The sequence below is a fragment of the Geotrypetes seraphini genome, chromosome 8, assembly GCF_902459505.1.
Source record: "Geotrypetes seraphini chromosome 8, aGeoSer1.1, whole genome shotgun sequence".
NCBI classification, from domain to species: domain Eukaryota; kingdom Metazoa; phylum Chordata; class Amphibia; order Gymnophiona; family Dermophiidae; genus Geotrypetes; species Geotrypetes seraphini.
The window spans coordinates 63,749,424-63,770,989 of record NC_047091.1 but is presented as its reverse complement, the minus strand read 5'-3'; the positions used below and the strand labels follow the sequence as shown (position 1 = coordinate 63,770,989).

The following is a 21,566-nucleotide window of genomic DNA, read 5'->3' as shown; positions in this document are numbered from 1 at the left end:
ATTTCTCTTTGTTTTCGTTCCAGCCCCGGCGGGGCCTGTTGTCACCATACAAGCCTCCGGGTTTGATTTTGCAGAGGCCGTGTTTCCATTCATGCCCCCGCAGCCGGGTTTTAAGAAGTGCCAGCGGTGTGCATGCCTGATCTCCCTCACTGACCCACACAATTGGTGCCTACAGTGTTTGGGTCCTGAGCATCGGGCGGACTCCTGCACCCGCTGTGCCACTCTTAAAAAACGTACTCTGAAGAATCGACAAATCCAGCAGAACATCCTCTTTGGCACCGCATCTGCGATGGAGCCGATTGCGTCGACTACGGTACCTCCAAAATCGGCACCCACCACTTCGACGCCCGATCCTTCATCGGCGCCGCTGGCACCAGGTAAGCCGGCTAAGAAGCCTTCCATTTCCCTGGAGCGCCCTCCGGCCACAGTGGCGACACCGGCCCTACCGGCTTCACACCGACTCCGGAAACGCTCCGCCCCGATCTCGGTGAGTGCCTCATCATTGGCCTCCTCATCGCCGGGGCGTGGAGCGGCACCTAAGGAACCAAAGCAGAAAAAAGCGGTTCCGGTGCAACCCCTGGATGACCGCATCGCGACCATCCTCCAAGATAAATTACAGGAACAGCTGCAGCAACAACTCCAGCACCTGTTACCGACCATCTTGGCACCGCTCCTTTCGGTACCAGACCGGCCCGAGCCTTACACCGCCCAACCGGTATCCACTCCATCGGTACCACTTAGCTCTTCCATGCTGATCCTCTCGGCTGAGCACCTTCATGCCCATCCCGTGCGTCCTACCCACGCTGATGCCGATCCTCCTCGGTACCAGGCTGGGCACCGGTCCCCCCCGGACCGAGACCGGCACCGTTCTTCCCGGGACCGAGACCAGCACCGATCTTCCTCTCCCGGTAATGTCTCGGTGCACTCTGGCAAGTCTCTATCCAAGACCCACCATACTGAGCCTTCCACCCCGATATCTCGACATGCACACACTGATGTCAGGGACCCGGACTTATGGGAAGACTCCCCTCCCGGTACCGAGGAGGACGCATCATCATCGGACGAGGAGCCCTCAGCGCCCGATACCACTTCTAAGCCGGAGCAATCCTCCTTCTCCAGATTCCTCAAGGAGATGTCAGCGGCTCTCTCCATCCCTCTCGAGTCTGACTCCAAAAAATCCCAGGCCTTTTTGGAGGCCTTGGATTTTGAACAGCCTCCCAAGGAGTTTCTCAAGTTACCCGTACATGACATACTGCGGGAAACTTTTTATAAGAACTGGGAGAACCCACTCACCGTTCCAGGGGCCCCCCGTAAGCTGGATAGCCTGAACATAAGAACATAAGAAATGCCATCTCCGGATCAGACCTTCGGTCCATCAAGTCCGGCGATCCGCACACGCGGAGGCCCTGCCAGGTGTACACCTGTCGTAATTTATAGTCCACCATATCCTTACATGCCTCTCTTAAGGAGATATGCTCTTGAAGCCTAGGACGGTCGATTCCGCAATAATCTCATCTGGGAGGGCATTCCAGGTGTCAACCACTCTCTGAGTGAAGCAGAACTTCCTGACATTAGTCCTGAACCTGTCCCCCCTTAGCTTCATTTCATGTCCTCTAGTCCGTGTCAAATTGGACAATGTAAATAATCTCTGCTCTATTTTGTCGATTCCTTTCAGTATTTTGAAGGTCTCGATCATATCCCCACGCATTCTCCTTTTCTCAAGGGAGAACAATCCTAGTGTTATAAGTCTGTCCTCGTATTCCAGTTTCTCCATACCCTTCACCAGTTTTGTTGCTCGTCTCTGCACCCTCTCCAGCAGTTTTATATCCTTCTTTAGGTAGGGAGACCAATGTTGGACGCAGTATTCCAAGTGTGGTCTGACCATTGCCCTATAAAGCGGCATTATAACTTTCTCCGATCTACTCGAGATTCCTTTCTTTATCATTCCCAACATTCTATTTGCCTTCTTTGCCGCTGCCGCGCATTGTGCCGACGGCTTCAGGTTCCTATCTATCAGTACACCCAGGTCCTTTTCTTGTTCACTCTTCCCCAGAGTTGCACCTGACATTGTATACTCGTATTCCTTATTCTTATTGCCTAAATGCATTACCTTGCATTTCTCCACATTGAACTTCATCTGCCATTTCTCCGCCCATGTTTCTAACCGAGACAAGTCGCTCTGGAGTTTCTCTCTATCCTCCTGCGATCTGATCGCCCGGCATAGTTTTGTATCGTCTGCAAACTTGATGATCTCACTGGATGTTCCTTCCTCTAGGTCATTGATATAAATATTAAAAAGGATCGGCCCAAGTACCGAGCCCTGGGGTACACCACTAGTCACTTTCTCCCAGTCGGAGAACTTCCCATTTATGCCCACTCTCTGCTTTCGGTTTTCCAGCCATTTGCCTATCCATCTTTGTATATCCCCCTCTATGCCATGGCTTTGTAGTTTCCTGAGAAGTCTTTCGTGTGGAACTTTGTCGAACGCTTTCTGGAAGTCCAAGTATATTATGTCCACCGGCTTCCCACTATCAATTTGCTCGTTCACGGTCTCAAAAAATTGGAGTAAATTCGTCAAACATGATTTCCCTTTCCTGAATCCATGTTGACTGGGTTTCATCAAGTCGTGTGCGTCCAAGTGCCGGACCATGCTATCCTTGATCAGTGCTTCAACCATCTTGCCGGGGACAGACGTAAGACTCACAGGTCTATAGTTGCCCGGTTCCCCTCTCGATCCTTTTTTGAAAATTGGGGTGACGTTCGCTATCCTCCAGTCGTCCGGTATCTGTCCAGTTCTGATTGTCAGGTTTGCAAGTTTTTGCAATAACTCTCCGATTTCAACCTTCAATTCCTTTAAGACTCTCGGGTGAATTCCATCCGGTCCAGGGGATTTGTCACTTTTAAGTTTGTCGATCTGATAGTATATCTGGTCTAAGTCCACTTCAACTGTGGTGAGGCTGTCTTCTATTTCTCCTGCAAACACTTTCTCCGCTTCAGGTATTGTTGAGGTGTCCTCCTTCGTAAAGACGGACGCAAAGAAGGAATTTAGTTTGTCTGCGATTTGTTTATCTTCCTTGATGTACCCTTTTCTTCCCTGGTCGTCCAAGGGTCCGACTGCCTCTTTTGCAGGTTTTTTCCCTTTCACGTATCTAAAGAAGGGCTTGAAGTTTTTGGCCTCCTGGGCTATTTTTTCCTCATATTCCTGTTTTGCATCCCTCACCGCCTTGTGACATTTCTTCTGATCATCTTTATGTTTGTTCCAGGCTTCGGTTGTCTTTATGTATTTCCATTTTTTGAAAGAGTCCTTCTTTTCTTTTATGGCTTCCTTCACCTGTTTGGTAAGCCATGCCGGTTCTCTTTTGCTCTTTGATCTCCGATCTTTGGAAATCCTCGGAATGTAGAGATCTTGTGCTTCTGTGATAGTATTTTTCAGTAGGGACCATGCCTGATCTACCGTTTCAAGTTTGTCCACCTTCTTTTCGAGTCGTTTTTCTACCATGGCTCTCATGCGATCGTATTTACCCTTTTTAAAGTTCAAGGTGGTGGTTAAGGTTTTGGCATGTTTCCCTTTCCCGATGTCAAGTTTAAAGTTAATTACATTGTGATCACTCGTTCCCAGTGGAACTATGACTTCCACTTCTGTTATCGGTCCCGTGAGGCCATTTAGGACCAAGTCCAAGGTGGCGTTGCCTCTTGTCGGCTCTTTTACCATTTGTTCCAGGAAGCAATCCCCTAGCACCTCCAGGAACTTGGCCTCCTTGCCGCAGTTGGAGGTTGCTAGTTTCCAGTCTATCCCTGGGAAATTGAAGTCTCCCAATATAATTATATTGCCTGTCTTGCATTCTTGTTTGATTTCCTCCATCATTTCTGAGTCAGTTTCCTCCGCCTGTCCTGGGGGACGATAGTAAAGGCCAATTTTCGTATCTGCGCCATATTGACCAGGAATCTTGATCCAGAGTGACTCAAGCTTCTCTTTCATTTCTGTTGTAACCATTTCAACAGACTCTATTCCCTCCTTAACATATAGAGCAATACCTCCACCTTTCTGCCCTACTCGATCTCTTCTATACAGCTTGTATCCCTGTAGTTCTGTGTCCCATTTGTTTTCTTCATTCCACCATGTTTCTGTTATGCCAATGATATCCAATATGTCATGTCTTGCTATTGTCTCTAGTTCCCCCATTTTGTTACCTAGACTTCTAGCATTCGTATACATACATCTAAGTTCCCTTCGTGTTACCTTTTTGGACCTTCTACTCTAGGCCGTCCCTGTAGTTTCAATTACGGTATCCTTTACTGCTCCTGTGTTATCACCCTTGTTTGCTGTGTGGTCGTCCCCTCCTGTATCTGAATTGTCCCTTCCTGCTTTTTCTCCCTTATTTGCCGTGAGGTCGTCTTCTCTTGTGTAGGAGTAGTTTTCCATGGCTTCTTCGTCGGGGCATCCTGCTATCCGTGCCATCGACCGGTGGTCGACTGTCGGCTTTCCCCTATCTTTCAGTTTAAAGCTTTCTCGATTGCCTTCTTCATGTTGCCTGCCAAAACTCTTGCTCCTTCTTTGTTGAGGTGTAGTCCGTCCCTTCTGTAGTACTTGCTTTTTCCCCAGAACGCCGTCCAGTTGCGCACGAAGTCGAAGCCTTCTTCTTCGCACCATCGTCTCATCCAGGCGTTGATTACTTGCAATTCCCCTTGTCTCTTTCCATCCGCTCTTGGTACTGGGAGGATCTCAGAGAAGGCCACCTTCACCTCCCTGATCTTCAGTTTTCTTCCGAGTGAGCGGAGCTGGCCCTTCAGCTCTTCCCTGTCATACTTCCGCCCGCTCACATCATTTGTTCCCACGTGGATAAGCACAGCGGTGTCCTCTCCCCGTGCGCCATCTATGATCCTGGAGATCCTGTTGGTCACATCCTTCACTCTTGCTCCAGGCAGACAGGTGACGACTCTGTCCTCTCTTCCTCCTGCGGTGTGGCTGTCCACATGTCGTATAATGGAGTCGCCTACAGGGTCATCCCGATCCCAGGTTTTGACAAACCTCAGCTACCCCATGAGTCTCTCCTAGTTGAGTCTACCTTGAAGAAAACTCAGGGCTCCAGTGTTTATGCCTCCACCCCTCCTGGCAGAGAAGGCAAAACGATGGACAAGTTTGGCAAGCGCCTTTATCAAAACGCTATGCTGGCCAACAGGGCGAACAATTACACATTTCATTTCTCATTTTACATGAAACACCTGGTGCAACAACTGTCCGTCCTTCAAAAATACATCCCAGAGCGCAAAGTTCCGCTCTTCCAACAGCAAATTTCCAGCCTCCTTCAACTGCGAAAATTTATGGTGCGCTCTATTTATGACTCCTTTGAGCTGACCTCCCGTGCATCTGCCATGGCCGTTGCCAAGCGCCGCCTGGCCTGGTTGAGGGTATCTGATTTGGACATCAACCACCAAGACCGCCTAGCCAATGCTCCCTGTCTTGGGATGAACTTTTTGGGGAGTCCTTAGATTCAACCACCCAGAAGCTCTCCACCCATGAGACCAGGTGGGACACCCTTATCAAACCTAAGAAAAAGGCTCCACCTGCTCGTCCTTACAGACCACAGTCCTCGTATCAGCGCAGGTTCTCTGCCAGACCCCTCAATCCGCCTTCACAACAACCTCGGCGGCCCCGTCAGCAACATCAACACACTCAGGCTCGTTCTCAATCTACTCAGCCTGCTAAGCCTCTCCCTACTTCGAAACCCTCTCAGCCCTTTTGACTCCTCTCTCCAGGGCATAGCCAGTCTTCCTCCCTCGTTGCCTCTTCCTCAACCAATCTGGGGACGTCTCCAAATCTTCCTCAGCCGTTGGGAGGTCATCACATCAGACCAATGGGTCCTCAACATCATCCGCCACGGCTACTCTCTCAACTTCCAGACTCTTCCACCAGACAATCCTCCAGTAGAGTCTGCTTCTCACTCCTCCCAAACCCCCCTCCTCCTGAGGGAGGTCCAATCCCTCCTTCTTCTCAATGCCATCGAAGAGGTGCCTCCGGCCCAAAGGGGTCAGGGATTCTACTCCCGCAACTTCCTGGTTCCCAAGAAGACAGGAGACCTTCGTCCCATCCTCGATCTCAGGGACCTCAACAAGTGTCTGGTCAAGGAGAAATTCAGAATGCTCTCCCTTGCCACGCTGTACCCTCTTCTCTCTCAACACGACTGGCTATGTTCCCTGGACCTCAAAGAGGCCTACACTCGCATCCCAATCAATCCGACTTCACGTCGCTACCTACGGTTTCAGATACAGCACCGTCACTATCAGTACAAAGTGCTACCTTTTGGCCTCGCTTCATCGCCCAGGGTGTTCACCAAGTGCCTTATTGTGGTGGCAGCCTTCCTCAGGTCTCACAACCTCCAGGTGTTCCCCTACTTGGACGATTGGTTGGTGAAAGCTCCTACATCAACGCTTGTGCTATAAGCCACTCATCACACCATCTCTCTCCTCCATCTCCTGGGGTTCGAGATCAACTACCCCAAGTCGCATCTGCTTCCTACACAGCGACTTCAGTTCATTGGAGCAGTTCTCGACACCACACTAATGAGGGCATTTCTCCCCTCCGATCGTCAGCGGACCCTGCTCCACCTCTGTCGTCAGGTGCTCCTGCATCACTCTATTCCTGCCCGACAGATGATGGTCCTCCTGGGTCACATGGCCTCGACAGTACATGTACTTCCTCTGGCACGTCTCCACCTCAGAACACCTCAATGGACTCTCGCCAACCAATGGTCACAGACCACGGATCTTCTTTCTCATCCCATCTCTGTGACATCGTTTCTTCAACAATCTCTTCAATGGTGGTTGAACTCCTCAAATCTTTCCAGGGGTCTGCTCTTTCATCTACCCCCTCACTCCATGATCATCACCACGGATGCCTCCCCCTATGCGTGGGGAGCTCACCTAGGAGATCTACGCACCCAGGGACTCTGGACCCCACAGGCGCGTCAACATCACATCAATTTCCTGGAACTAAGAGCCATGTTCTACACCCTCAAGGCCTTCCAGCATCTTCTCTGCCCTCAGGTTCTTCTCCTGTGCAGACAATCAAGTCGCCATGTACTACATAAACAAGCAAGGCGGCACCGGATCTCGCCTCCTTTGTCAGGAGGCTCTACGCATCTGGACCTGGGCCACGGCCCGCAATCTCTTCCTCAAGGCTGTCTATATCCAGGGCGAACAGAACTCCCTGGCCGACAATCTCAGCCGCATCCTTCAACCTCACGAGTGGACGCTGGACCCTTCAACACTCCACTCTATCTTTGCTCGCTGGGGCACTCCGCAGGTGGACCTCTTTGCAGCGCCTCACAACCATCAGCTGCCCCAGTTCTGTTCCAGACTCTTCTCTCCTCATCGTCTGACCTCAGATGCATTCCTGCTCGACTGGACGGATCGGTTCCTCTATGCCTTTCCTCCACTACCTCTGATGTTGCGGACATTATCCAAACTCCGCAGGGACAGGGCCACCATGATTCTCATCGCTCCTCGGTGGCCTCTCCAACACTGGTTCTCCCTCCTACTTCAGCTCAGCTCCAGGGAGCCCATTCCTCTTCCTGTGTTTCCTACTCTACTTACACAGCAACGTCAATCTCTACTGCACCCCAATCTGTCTTCACTCCATCTGACAGCTTGGTTTCTCTCGGGCTGACCTCTCCAGAGAATCTGTCTCAGCCTGTCCGTCGCATTTTGGATGCCTCCAGGAAACCGGCCACCCTCCAATGTTACCATCAGAAGTGGACCAGGTTCTCCTCTTGGTGTCTCCTGCATCATCACGATCCCACTTCATTAGCGGTGGAAACTGTACTGGACTATTTGCTCTCTCTGTCCGAGGCTGGCCTCAAGTCTACCTCAATCAGAGTCCACCTCAGTGCCATCACTACGTTTCATGAGCCTATCCTCGGAAAACCTCTCACGGCTCATCCACTGGTTTCCCGGTTCATGAGAGGCCTCTTCAATGTCAAACCACCTCTGAAGCCGCCTCCTGTCGTCTGGGACCTGAATGTGGTTTTATCAGCCCTCATGAAACCCCCTTTTGAGCCTCTTGCCTCAACTTCGCTCAAACTTCTAACATGGAAGGTGCTTTTCCTCATTGCCATCACCTCTGCCTGGAGGGTTAGTGAAATGCATGCACTGGTCGCCGATCCACCGTTCACTGTTTTTCACCATGATAAGGTGGTTCTGCGTACCCATCCTAAATTCCTTCCCAAGGTGGTCTCGGCTTTTCACCTCAACCAGTCCATTGTGTTGCCTGTCTTTTTCCCTAAACCCCATTCTCATCCTGGGGAACAGGCGTTGCACACGCTGGATTGTAAGCGTGCCCTTGCATACTACCTTGATCGTACCAGGGCTCACCGCTCGTCCCCTCAGCTCTTTCTGACCTTTGATCCTAACCGTCTAGGTCGTCCTGTCTCTAAACGGACGCTTTCCAACTGGCTTGCTGCCTGTATTGCGTTCTGTTATGCTCGGGCCGGTCTCTCACTGGAAGGTGCTGTCACGGCCCACAGCTATGGCTGCTTCTGTGGCTTTCCTCCGTTCCACGCCCATCGAGGAAATCTGCAAGGCTGCCACTTGGTCCTCAGTTCACACGTTCACTACTCACTACTGTCTGGATGCCTTCTCCAGACGGGATGGTCACTTCGGCCAATCTGTGTTACAAAATTTATTCTCCTAATGGCCACGCACTCCTCCGTCGGCCGGGAAGGCGCTCGCGCATGCGCGGTTCAGCCAACTAGAACTTTCTAGTTAAAAAGGTCCGTACCGGGGCTCCGTCGGTGACGTCACCCATGCGTAAAGAATATCTGCCTGCTGTCCCTGGATAACACCTGTTACGGTAAGTAACTGTGCTTTTCGTTTTGTGAGCTTCATGGCCCGCCTGTATCCCATTCCTGAAGGGGATAGGGACACTCTGAAGTCGCCTATAGTGGATGACGTGGTGGTTTCTGCCATCTCTAAAAGGCATACCTGTTGAGGGCAGTGCGGCCTTGAAGGACCCGGAGGAGTATAAGTTGGAGTCCCTCCTTAAACAGAGTTTTGATGTGCCAGCCCAAGTGGCGGATGGTGGCTCGGACATGTTTTCACTGGGCCAAGCATGTCCTTGATGTAAAACTGAGGATTGGGAATTGCTCAAGTGCGAGGTAGCAAAGATTGAATTGGGTGGTGCTTATCTTTCAGATAAGCCATGTATGACCTATTGCGAGCTTCTGCCAAGTCGTTGGCGTTTGCAGTGGCAGCTCGCCGTCCCTTGTGGCTTTGAGCTTGATCGGCGGACTCGGCGTCAAAGGCTAAGTTGACAAAGTTTTCTTTTAAGGTATCTTTCTTGTTTGGTGAGGACCTGGACAGGTTGATTCAGACTCACTGATTCTAAAGTGCCTCGTTTGTCTAAGGATAGGCCTAGGCTGCTGACTCGAGGTGGTGCTGCTCGTGGGCGTGATTTCCACCATTTCCGCCCTGGCCGAGGGGCTACCTCTTTTCAGTCCCCTGGGCTCTCTAGAGGCAGGTTCTTCCAGCTCATGCAGTCCTTTCATGGGGCCCTCGGGGGTGCGGGTAGTACCTTCACCAGGTCCCCTGCTGCCTGTCCTGCCCATTGACTCCTTGCCGGCGCCCGTCTTGGTTCTGGTGGGCGCCCGGCTGAAGGATGTTTATCTAAAGTGGGCAGACATCACATCCGATCAGTGGGTTCTGGAGGTGATTCGGGACGGTTATTCTCTGGAGTTTGCCCTTCCTTGCCAGACCGGTTTCTCGCTTCTCCCTTGCAGGTGGCGTGGAAGCAGCAGGCCTTTCGTTAGACCCTTCAAAGATTGTTAGATCTCCACGCGGTGGGTCCAGTTCCCCCGTAGGAGTGGGGCACAGGTTGGTACTCGATTTACATTGTAGTGCCAAAGAAAGAAGGGTCCTTTTGGCCCATGCTGGATTTGAAGGGGGTCAACAGGACTCTTCATGTGCCTTCCTTCCACATGGAAACTCTGCGGTCTGTGATTCTGGCGGTTCAGCCAGGGGAGTTTCTGACCTCTAGATTTGACCGAGGCCTACTTGCACATTCCTATTCGGGTCTCCCATCATCTCTTCCTGTGCTTTGCGATCTTGAGGCAACACTATCAGTTCTGTGCAGTTCCCTTTGGTCTGGCCATGGCTCTGCGGACGTTCACCAAGGTGATGGTGGTCATCATGGCGGCGTAGCGCAAAGAGGGCATTCTAGTTCATCCCTACCTGGACGACTGATTCGAGCGAAGTCGTTAGCACAGGGTAATGGCTCGGGTGGTGGAATTTTTGCAGTCGCTTGGATGGGTAGTCAACCTTGCCAAGAGCCGGCTGTCTCCCTCTCAGTGCCTGGAGTATCTAGACGTGCTGTTTGACACCTCCTTGGGGAAGGTCTTCCTTCCAGAGCCCCGGGCAAGCAAATTGCAATCTCTGATCTTCTGCTTATGACGTCCCGGTGTCCTCGAGGGCAGGATTTTCTCCAAGTCTTGGGGTCAATGGTGGCTTTCCTCGATGTAGTGAGGTGGTCGCGGGCCCACATGTGTTCTCTTCAGTATGCTCTTCTTCGGAGGTGGTCGCCCCAGAGGCACAGTCTGGACCATCCTGTTCTGCTTCTGGGCTTAGCTCGGGGCAGTCTTCGTTAGTGGCTACAGACCACTCATCTTGTACGAAGGGAGTGTCTGGATCAGCCGCAGTGGACGGTGCTGCTTATGGATGCCAGTCTTCTTGGTTGGGGAGTAGTGCTGCCTGATTCGGTAAAAAATTTTGATTCAATTCAGCCTATTGAATTTTGTTGTTTTTTTTCCCTATTTTTTTTTTCCTGCCCAATTGTGTGGCTTGGGTTTTTTGTTTTTTTTCAAAACATCCTGTTGGGTTTATTTTATAGCCTCTTCACCCCTTTTATAGGTTATCATGCTGCTGAATCGGGCCATGGTGCACCATCACATGGAGTACTGCGTCCAGCACTGGTCGTCAGAAGAGGGGCGGGACCGCGGCAGACAAAACGGCTTGGAAGACCTATGGCAGCTGCAAAGATCACTAGCAACGGCGATCTTCTCTGCAGCTGCTGATATTAGGTAAATGGTGCGCAGGAGGCCATGGGGGAAGCCGGACATCAGCACTTCCCGACTGATCCACCCCCCTCGCCCTCTAAGCAGGTGTGGCAGCAGCCGGCCAGCAAGAGACAGCACTGCTGCTCCTGCTTTAGGGGACGAGGGGGGAGGGTCAGTTACCAAATCAGGAGGCTGATTTATTTATTTTTTAATCAATTCACCTGAAGTGAATCGGTGAACCGATTTGAATCGGGCTGCACTAGTGTCTAGGTCACTCAGCTCAGGGCACCTGGTCCACAGAGGAGGCTTCTTGGTCAATCAGTATCTTGGAGACCAGAGTCATCTGACAGGCATTGCTACCCTTCCAGTCCTTTCTGATGGGCAAGTCAGTCAGTGTTCTGTAAGACAATGCCACGGTGGTGGCCTATGTAAATCATCAGGGGGACATCAGGAGCACTTTAGTGGCACAGGAGGCGACCCTGCTCAGTCGTCACTTGCTAGATCCCAAAGAGTGGTTTTTCAGTTGATAGTGCAGTCTTGGGGTCAGCCCCTCATGGATCTGATGGCCACAAGTGTCGACGCCAAAACACCCCACTTCTTCAGTCGTCGTAGAGACGGTCAGACTGAGGGCCTGGATGCTCTGGTTCAGCCATGGCCAATGGAGGGGCTGTTGTATGTGTTCCATGGCCATTAGTGGACAGAGTTCTTATCCGCATAATTCACTATCCAGGCCTCGTGGTTCTAGTAGCTCTGGATTGGCCTAGACAACCGTGGTACACGGATCTGGTGAGGCATCTGGTGGTGGATCCTCTTCCTTTGCCTCTCTTGGACGACCTAACTCGGGGTCCCATTCGAATGTTCGATCCAGGTCGCTTTTGTCTTACGGCTTGGCTTTTGAAAGCGGTCGCCTAGGTAAGAAGGGGTATTCAGATAAAGGGATCTCAACTCTCTTGGGGTCCCAGAGGCTTTCCACATCTTGGGCTTATGTGAGAGTTTGGCGTCTATTTGAGGAGTGGTGTGATGTGCGTGGAGTGGTCTCTTCGCGCTTCTCTGCCTAACATCTTAGAGTTCTTGCAGGATGGTGTGGATAGGGGACTGGCTTGGTCTTCTCTCCAGGTTCAGCTTACGGCCTTGTCTGCCTTTCGGGAGTTATTGAAAGGTCAGCATTTGACTGCCATTCCTGCCATTTTAGTAACAATGATGTTGTATTTATTTGTATTGTAGTATTGAAGCTAATCCTCTCGCTGTTCTGAAGAAGCTCTTTGAAAAGTATAGAGAGTGAAACGGAGATCTTCCGTCTTGACTGAGTGTGGGAAGTGTGCCGGGCAGTCGTTTACCCGAGCTAAGTACCACACTCCTACAGCATTTATTTAGAGTGATACATCAATTTATGTTAAAACTAACATCTATAAAACATCTACATAAAGAAAAAAGATAAAAAAAGAATAAACAGGCATATTGAGAAAATAAGACAGTACCCGATGATAGCTCAGTTGTGGGTTTAACGGCCAAGATAAGTTCTGGCCATTGACCCTGGGCACTTGAGGCATTTAGTCTTCTTCTCAACGTATATGCCTGCTCTACTTTGCACGTTTTAGTTTCATTGTTGGCTCTTATTAGGATTTTGAGATATATAAGGATACCAACCAAAATACTGATAAAGCTGGCTTAAGCTTGATGTGGTGGGTTTAAGTTGTAATACTTCCAAATAGCAGTGTATGTTTATTGAACTTGATATACCCTGTTTGCACCAGTTGCTATTCTTGCTTCTATCACATCTAACTTGCTAATCTAGTCTGTTTTCAGAGGCCATAGAAGGCTGCATGATCTACTGCTGCCAACTCGTAGCACCAGCTTTGGTATTGAAAACCGTTAGGCTTCTACTTTATCCCCTCCATACTGTAGTCTTTCAACGGTATGTTATCCCAGGACAAGCAGGCAGCCTATTCTCAAATATGGATGACGTCATCCATGGAGCCTGGACAGCCTCACAGGCAGACTTGCTTGAAGAAACTCGGAAGTTTTGAGTCTACAGCACCGCGCATGCGTGAGTTCCTTCCCGCCCAGCACAGGGTGCATCTCCTCAATTCTCAGTTTTCCACGGAGCTGAAAAGTCTATCTTTGACACTGCATTGAACTTCGTTCGCTTCATGCCTTCTCTTCACCGTGGTTTGTTTTCTCCTATTGTTTGTTTGTTTTTTTAAATAATAATAATAATAATTTTTTTTTTTTGTCAATTGACTGGCGGGACAGGTCGCGCGCCTGTGGGCTTTGACTTCGCAACGGCTATCTTTCCTTATGTCCCGGCCATTCACGGTCTTCAAGAAATGTAGCCAGTGCCAGTGTGCAATTTCCCTCATGGACCCACACTGCTCGTTTCTTCGTTGTCTCGGGCCTGACCATAGTCCGAAGTCTTGCGAGCGCTGTGCTACTCTTCAACCTCGAGCCCTGAAATGTTGAGTTCAAGTGGAAAAGCAGTTCAGGATGGACTCTTCAGCTACACCTTTGACCTCGATCTCTGACTTGGTCAAGTCTTCAACTGGGTGGTCCTCCTGTTGTCACAACTCTGACCTCGAGTCTCATACCTTCCTCGTTTGGACCTCGAGCATATCTGCTTTGTCTTCCCCTGAGCTTCCCTCAGGTCAGATACCTAAGCAGAAGGTTCCTGCAGTGGTCCTCAAGTTATCCAAGCATCAATCCAAAACAAAGCATGCTTCTATTGCCACCTTGGAACCTCTAGCCTCAGCAAGTGGTCCAGTTCAGACTCGGATCCACAATTGCAGGCTTCTCTCCAGACCATGCTGGAGCAGAAATTTGTTCAGTTACTGATCAAATACATTCCTGCTTTGACTCTGCTTCCTGCAGTCTAGCCTGGGCAAACAGCAGTCTCCCACGAGGTCGAGTCCCTGCCTGTGCCTCGAGCTGAGTCTACATACTTTTTGCAAGGAGTTGAGTCTTTGCGAGTGTCTGGTCTGGAATCTACACTCCATGCAAGGAGCCGAGTCTGCAAGTGCCTCGACAGGACTCTTCACACTCCATGCAAGGAGCCGAGTCTTTGCGAGTGCCTCGACAGGACTCTTCACATTCCATGCAAGGAGCCGAGTCTTTGCGAGTGCCTCGAGATTCCTCAATCCAAACCACTGAATTTCGATCTACAGCTTCTAGCCCTATTCATTCACCAGCGGCACTGCCCGTTTCCAGGCATAGGATGAAGTCTCCTCGATCTCAACCGAGACCTACTTCCAGGCAGCACTCTAGTCATAGATCAAGGCCCTCATCGAGGCATCCATTGAGGCATAGGTTGTCTTCCGCTGAAAAGCTTTCCTTGTCTAGGCCTCAATCCAGACCGTCCAGCTCTTCGAGGCCTCCAACTACTCGATCAAGGTCTCCAATTCCAGACCCCGATGACTCGGCCGATTCCAATGCCTCCTCCAAGTCTGTCTATTCTTTGGGTTACCAATACTACTGAGAAGCTTCGCCTTCATTCTCTACTCGAGTTGCCTCGGTCATCGAGTCCTTCTTGAGGCTAGGCTCTGGCGGATCAATTGTTCTTTTCTTCCTTCCTTTGTCAAATGGCTGACGACCTGGATATTAAGTTGGATGCTGGTTCTAAATACTCTAAGGAGTATTTAGAAGAAATGCATCTGACTCAACCTCCTGCAGAGTCACTCAAGCTTCCTCTTAACAGGCTTTTGTCTCAAACTTTCAAACGAAATCTGGAGACTCCTTATGCTATACCTGCTGTTCCAGGCAAATTGAAATCGAGGTATAGGACTCTACATTGTAAGGGCTTTGAGAATTCACAACTATCTCACCACTCACCAATCCCTCCTTGTGGAATCCTCCTTGAGAACCCATCCTTCCAGAGTCTATGCCACAGTACCTCCTGGAAGAGAGGGAAAGACCATGGACAAGTTTGGCCGTCACCTTTACCAGAATTCCATGATGGCCTCGAGTCCTCAACTACAATTTTATCTTCACAACGTATTTTAAGTTCCTGATTGATCATCTTTCAGGTTTTATGAAAATCTTGGATCAAAATAGACATGTGGAGTTTTTAGAGCTCTCTGCTACCTTGGCACAACTTCAATTGCATCTTCTCCAGTCATCTTATGATGCCTTTGAACATACTTCCAGGGTCACTGCTTTCTCAGTAGCAATGCGCTGACTGGCTTGGCTTCGCACCATTGATATGGACCCCAATCTTCAGGATCGTCTGGCTAATATTCCTTGGGAGGGCAATGACCTCTTTGATGAATCCATAAAGCCGCCACCAAAAAGTTGTCTGAGCATGAAAAAGTTTTTGCTTCAATTGTCAGACCAAAGCCTAAGCCAGCTCCTGCAAAGCCTTCTCGACCTCTTCCAACTTTCCAGAGGCGTTATCCTCCAAGGGCAGCTCCTTATACTCGAGCACCCGCCAAGAAACAGCAACAGAAACCTCAGCCTTCTGCTGCACCTAAGGCTGCTCAGCATTTTTGACTGTCTCACAGAGCATAATCTCCATTGTTCTACCTCTGTCCTCCCTTCCCCCATAAGAGGTTGTCTCCATCATTTTTACCATCGATGGGAGACCATTACATCCAACCTCTGGGTGTTCTCAATAATCAGGAAAGGATACTCTCTTCATTTCTCTGATTCCACCAGAGCTTCCTCAGAGAGTAGCCTTCGAATCCATCCCAGACCGCCCTTCTTCAGGAAACTCAAGCTCTGCTTCATCTCAGTGCCATTGAGGAAGTTCCCTTGGAACAGCAGAACAGGGTTTTTTACTCCCGTTACTTCCTAGTTCCAAAGAAGATGGACGATATGCAACCCGTTTTGGATCTTAGGGCTCTCAACAAATTTTTGGTCAGAGAAAAATTTTGCATGCTGTCCCTGTCTCTGGATCACAAGGAGGCTTACACTCACATTCCCATTCATTCAGCCTCTTGTCAGTACCTCAGATTTCGGGTGGGGAATCTGCATTATCAATACAGAGTGCTACCCTTCGGTCTGGCATCATTTCCCATAGTGTTCACCAAGTGCCTAGTGGTGGTGGTAGCAGCAGCAGCTCTAAGGAACCATGGTCTTCAGGTGTTTCCCTGCCTAGACGACTGGCTCATCAAACATTCAACATCTCAGGGGGTTATTGTAGCGACCCAATGGACTACGTGGTTCCTATCAAGCTTGGGATTCAAAATCTACTTTCCCAAATCCTATCTTCAGCCCTATCAGAATCTACAGTTCATTGAAGCTGTTCTGGACACAATCCATCTTAGAGCATTCCTTCCTCAACAACATTTGGATGCTCTTCTTTACCTCTGTCACAAAATGTCTTCCCGCTCTTCACTCTCAGCGAGACACATAATGGTACTGCTAGGTCACATGGCTTCCACAGTTCACACGACTCCTTTTGCCAGACTTCATCTCAAAATTCTTCAGTGGACCCTGGCATCTCAGTGGACGCAGGCTTGTGATCCACTTTCTAAACACCATACAGTCACTCCTTCCTTGAGACAGTCTCCGCTGGTGGATGCTCTCTTCCAATCTCTTCAGAGGTTTGCTGTTTGACACCCCTTCATCAGAAGGTCCTCACGACAGATTCCTCAACCTACACTTGGGGGGGCTCACTTCGATGGTCTCCGTACTCAAGGCCATTGGTCCAGCATGGATCGTCAGTGTCACATCAATCTGTTGGAACTCAGTGCGATCTTCAATGCTCTCAAAGCTTTTCAACATCTTCACGACCAAGTAGTCCTCATTCGGACGGACAACCAAGTCGCCATGTATTATGTCAACAAACATGGAGGAAAAGAATCTCCCTCTTTGTCAAGAAACTCTGAAGGTTTGGGACTGGGCAGTCCTCCACAACACCTTCCTCAAAGCTGTCTACATCCAAGGGGCAAAAAATTGTTTGGACAAATTGAGTCGTCTTCTGCAACCTCTCGAATGGACACTCAATTCCTCGCCTTTTCATCACATTTTTTCTCAGTGGGGAACTCCTCAGATAGATCTCTTTGCATCTCCCCACAACCACAAACTGCCTCAGTTCTGCTCCAGGATATACTATTCTCATCGCCTTGAGGCAGATGCTTTTCTGTTGGAATGGACAAATCTCTTCCTATATGCATTCTCTTCATTCCCTCTCATTCTCAAGACTTTTTTGTCGAGCTCAAGAACGATCATGCCACCGTGATTCTGATAGCTCCCGGTGGCCGAGACAACCTTGGTAGTTCCTTCTTCTTCGTCAACTCAGCAGCAGTGAGCCATACCTTCTACCAGTTTTTCCATCTTTGCTTACACAGAGTCAAGGGTCTCTACTTCATCCCAACCTGCAGTCTCTACACTTGACAGCTTGGTATCTCTCAACATAACTTCCCTTCAGTTTTCTCAACCTGTTCAGGACATTTTAGAGGCTTCCAGAAAGCCTGCCACTAGATAATGCTACCACCAAAATAGGAGTAGAATTTCTACGTGGTGTATCTCTCGCAACAAGGAGCCTCGAGATACCTCCTTGGCTTCCATCTTGGATTATCTTCTGCACTTAACTACCTCTGGCCTCAAGTCTACATCCATTCGAGTCCATCTTAGTGCAATTGCAGCTTTCCATCAGCCTATCGAAGAGAAATCCCTTTCTGCTCTTCCTGTGGTTTCCAGATTTATGAAAGGACTTTTCAATGTCAAACCTCCTCCCAAATTGTCTCCAGTGGTTTGGAATCTCAGTGTTGTTCTTGCTCAGTTGATAAAGCCTCCATTTGAACCAATGTCTACAGCTCATGAAATATCTCACTTGGAAAGTGGTGTTTCTCATTGCTCTCATGTCTGCTCGAAGAGTCAGTGAGCTGCAAGCTTTAGTTGCTGATCCACCTTTCACAGTTTTACATCATGATAAGGTGGTCCTCCGTACTCATCCTAAATTCTTACCTAAAGTGGTTTCAGAATTTCATCTCAACCAATCTATTGTACTTCCAGTGTTTTTTTTCCAAGGCCTCATTCTCATACGGGAGAATCAGCTCTTCATACTCTGGACTGTAAATGTCCTTTGGCCTTCTACTTGGAACGCACCAAACCACACAGATCTGCTCCTCAACTTTTTGTCTCCGATCCAAACAAGTTGGGACATCCAATTTCTAAGCGTACCATCTCCAACTGGATGGCTGCTTGTATCTCTTTCTGCTATGCCCAGATCCACTCCTATTGGGAAATTTGCAAAGCTGCCACCTGGTCCTCGGTTCATACTTTCACCTCTCACTATTGTCTGGATGTTTTCTCCAGACGGGATGGCCATTTTGGCCAGAGAGTATTACAAAATATATTCTCCCACCATCCAATGCTCCCACCATCCCATTCTAGTTAGCTTGGAGGTCACCCATACATGAGAATAGGCTACCTGCTTGTCCTGGGATAAAGCACAGTTACTTACTGTAACAGTTGTTATCCAGGGACAGCAGGCAGCTATTCTCGCAACCCACCCACCTCCCCTGGTTGGCTTCTCTGCTAGCTAGCTGAACTGAGGAGACGCGCATGCGTGGTGCAGCAGACTCGAAACTTCTGAGTTTCTTCAAGTAAGTCTGTTTGCGAAGCTGTCCGCATACGGGCTCCGTGGATAATGTCACTCATATGTGAGAATAGCTGCCTGCTGTCCCTGGATAACAACTGTTATGACAAGTAACTGCTTTCTGGGTTCTCTATAGTCAGTCCATTTTCTTTTGTGACAGCTGGAAGCATGATTAGTTGTAATACTAATTTCTAATGCAACCATTTTTTCCTTGCAGGTGTCAAGCACGAGTTGCAGGCAAACAATATAGAAGACATCAGAGACCATAGGGAACTGGCTGCGAAACTGGGTGGCCAGATTTTGAAGGTGGAAGGCAAAATAGTTTGAAACCACAATGTCCATTTCTAACGGAGCTTCCACCTTAAGTCCCCTGGGCTACCTATTTCTTTGTGGGTGGGGAGGGATGGGGTAGGATTCCTAAGTGTTCGGATTTCCAAAAATGGTTTCTTGTCTGTTCCACACCTTCCTTATTTCCTAGCTGCTCTTATCTGACCCAGCTGTATGTCTACCATATTTTTTGAAAATCAGTACATTTTAAGTCTCAACAGCGAGAGTTTGAATTGTTTGCCAAATTTGACTTGTAAGTGTGGATTTTTGTTAAACTTGTTACAAGTCATCTGCCAAGCTTTGGATTGAGTGGAACAGGGTGTGCCATCTGTATGGTTTGTCTCCCTCCCCCACCTCCTCTCTCATTGTATTTATTTGGTCAAGGATGTTTCAGATTGTTTTTCAGAAGCAAATTCCATTTGGGTGGGGTCATTTTTAAAAGCAGCTAAAGGCATGAATTTTTTGGTTAGAGTAAAAAATCAGCTATGTAAAAAGACATCAGAAGGTCCTCCTGTACAGATCATCTATAGTCTGACAGACTGAAATTTAAACATTCCTGTTACGTCTGCCCTTAATTCCACACTTCAAAACAGACTAAAATTGTTGTATGGTTTGAGACCAAGAAGTGTTTAAAGCAAATAGTTCTTTTTCTACATAATAGCAAAGTTGCTTTCTCCATTTTTGTATTGAATGCTAAGAGGATAATGGAAGTGTTTTGGCATGATATAGTGATCAGTCTGTGGCTTTTTATGTTGACCAACTTAAATGATTTGAGTACCTTGGGACACAGATGATTATACTTTCAGTCTTGTGTATTTTAGTGTGACCAAATCTTTCCCAACCTTTTTGTCTTGGGAAAAAATGATGGACCTGCCAATTGCTGAGACTAGTGACATGTGCTGTCTGTAGTATTGTGTATAAATGGAACATTGAGTCTGTAAAACATGGGATGGAAGGTTCCCCTCCCCACCCTTTTTCAGTGGAGTTACTAATATGGATGGAGCACCGTAACAAAACCCTTCAATAAAATCATTAATAATGAACCTCTTTACAGTTTGTGTGTCTTTCTTCTCCCCTTCCCCCTAGCTTTAAATTCCCCAGGTAAGCCTAATTCGTTCTAACCAAAAACTACTAGAGTCCTCAGGATACACCTAGCCAATCCTAGGGCAGTATTTCAGTCTATTTTGTCCTTGTCCTTGCAGATTACTGCCTTTAAAAAAAAAAAAAAGTGTGCCGAAAACAAAAGAAACCAGAGCCTAATTGGGATTAATTAATTTTAAGTTAAGCAGGCAACCGCGAAGCATGCTTGGACTGAGGTAGCAAAGAGCCTCAACACTGTTTTGGTGTGGCTGAAATGTATTGGCAGCATTTCTTGCCAGGCATAAAAGCATATGGGAGCTGGCATATGTATACCACCATGATTTTACTGTCAACTGCCTCATAGCGTGAGGGGCAGATCACTTGGGCAATTTATAAAAGTGTTTTGTTGTGTGTTTGGGGTTTTGTTTTGGGTTTTTTGCTTCACTGCTGATCATAGGGCAGTGGCCATTTTCCTGCCAGACTATCAAAATATAAATGGCCTATGGATGTTCTGGAACCTGTGGTAGAGGAAGCTATCCTTTTCCCCTTGCAGAGGGAAGGCCTAGCAACTGCCCCATATGGTGCAGGCTTTCACTTTGTTTAGAAGGTCTCCAATAGTTGTGTGGGTAGGCACAGGGCTAGAGAGGGTCCTTTTGGAAGGATAGTCTGGTCCCTAGACCCAGTGTCTCTATACCCAGGCTGAGGACATAAGCAGGCTACACTTCCCAGGAACTACTCAAATAGCAAGAGGACCCTAATTCTGCTAAAAGAGGATATCTGGGTGTGGAGAGAGACAGGATGGGGACACCCTTCTAGGAGAATCTTTTCTCCAGAGATGAGTAGATAAGAGACAGTCACACTTGGTGCTGAAATCCTCAGACTGATCCTCTGTTGGTGCTCTCCTTTAGCTATAGAAATCCCTGCACTAGGCATGTGCAGGGATTACTGCCTCTAGTGGCTCCTTCCCCTGTGTTTTTTTTTCCCTTAAGCTGCTCCTCTGCAGCTCTCTTCACTTGACTCACTTTCTTTAAAAACTTCCAGCAGACACTACAACAGAACTGACCTTAATGGTTTAAATTGGCAAAGCACTTGGACTGCTATGGGTTCTCTTCACTGTAAGTCTTGAGAGGCTGACAGCCAACAGCAGCCTTTCCTGCTTGTAGCTCAGCATTCTGATTTTACCAAAGCCACAAGCTGCTTTGCTTTCTCCTCCCCAGCCTATTTTGGTACTGCAGAATGATGGGATCAGGTGACTAGGGAAGGATGGCAGATCCCACCAGACATGACTGTACAACTATGGAGGCAGCCAGCTGTGCCACCCACTCACCTTTGGCTTTTGCAGCACTGGACCAAGCCAGCAACAAGTGGCCTGCTCTTTTAGTGAAAAACAAAACATGGGTTTGGAAAGCTCCTGCAAGCCCAGTCTCAACTTCACAGTACTCCTTCAAGAGGACAGCCAGCAGGTCAAAATAAATCTAAACTACTGAAAGATAATCCACCCTTTCTTCCTCAAAGATCCAATTTAAAATGACATGTCTGCCCTCTAGTGATGTTAAGGCTGATGACCCTACACCTCTGAA

General features: G+C 48.6%; 1 protein-coding gene across 1 annotated transcript in view; it reads left to right on the top strand.

The window, feature by feature from the left end:
- The window catches only part of LOC117364900 (cofilin-2-like), an 89,460-nt gene extending 69,507 nt beyond the window's left edge, over positions 1–19,953 (top strand). The window contains exon 4 of the mRNA XM_033954633.1: positions 18,797–19,953. Coding sequence (XP_033810524.1) covers positions 18,797–18,906 — 110 coding nt within the window. The 3' untranslated portion in view covers positions 18,907–19,953. The remainder of the gene's footprint in view (positions 1–18,796) is intronic.
- The last annotated feature ends 1,613 nt before the right edge of the window (positions 19,954–21,566 follow it).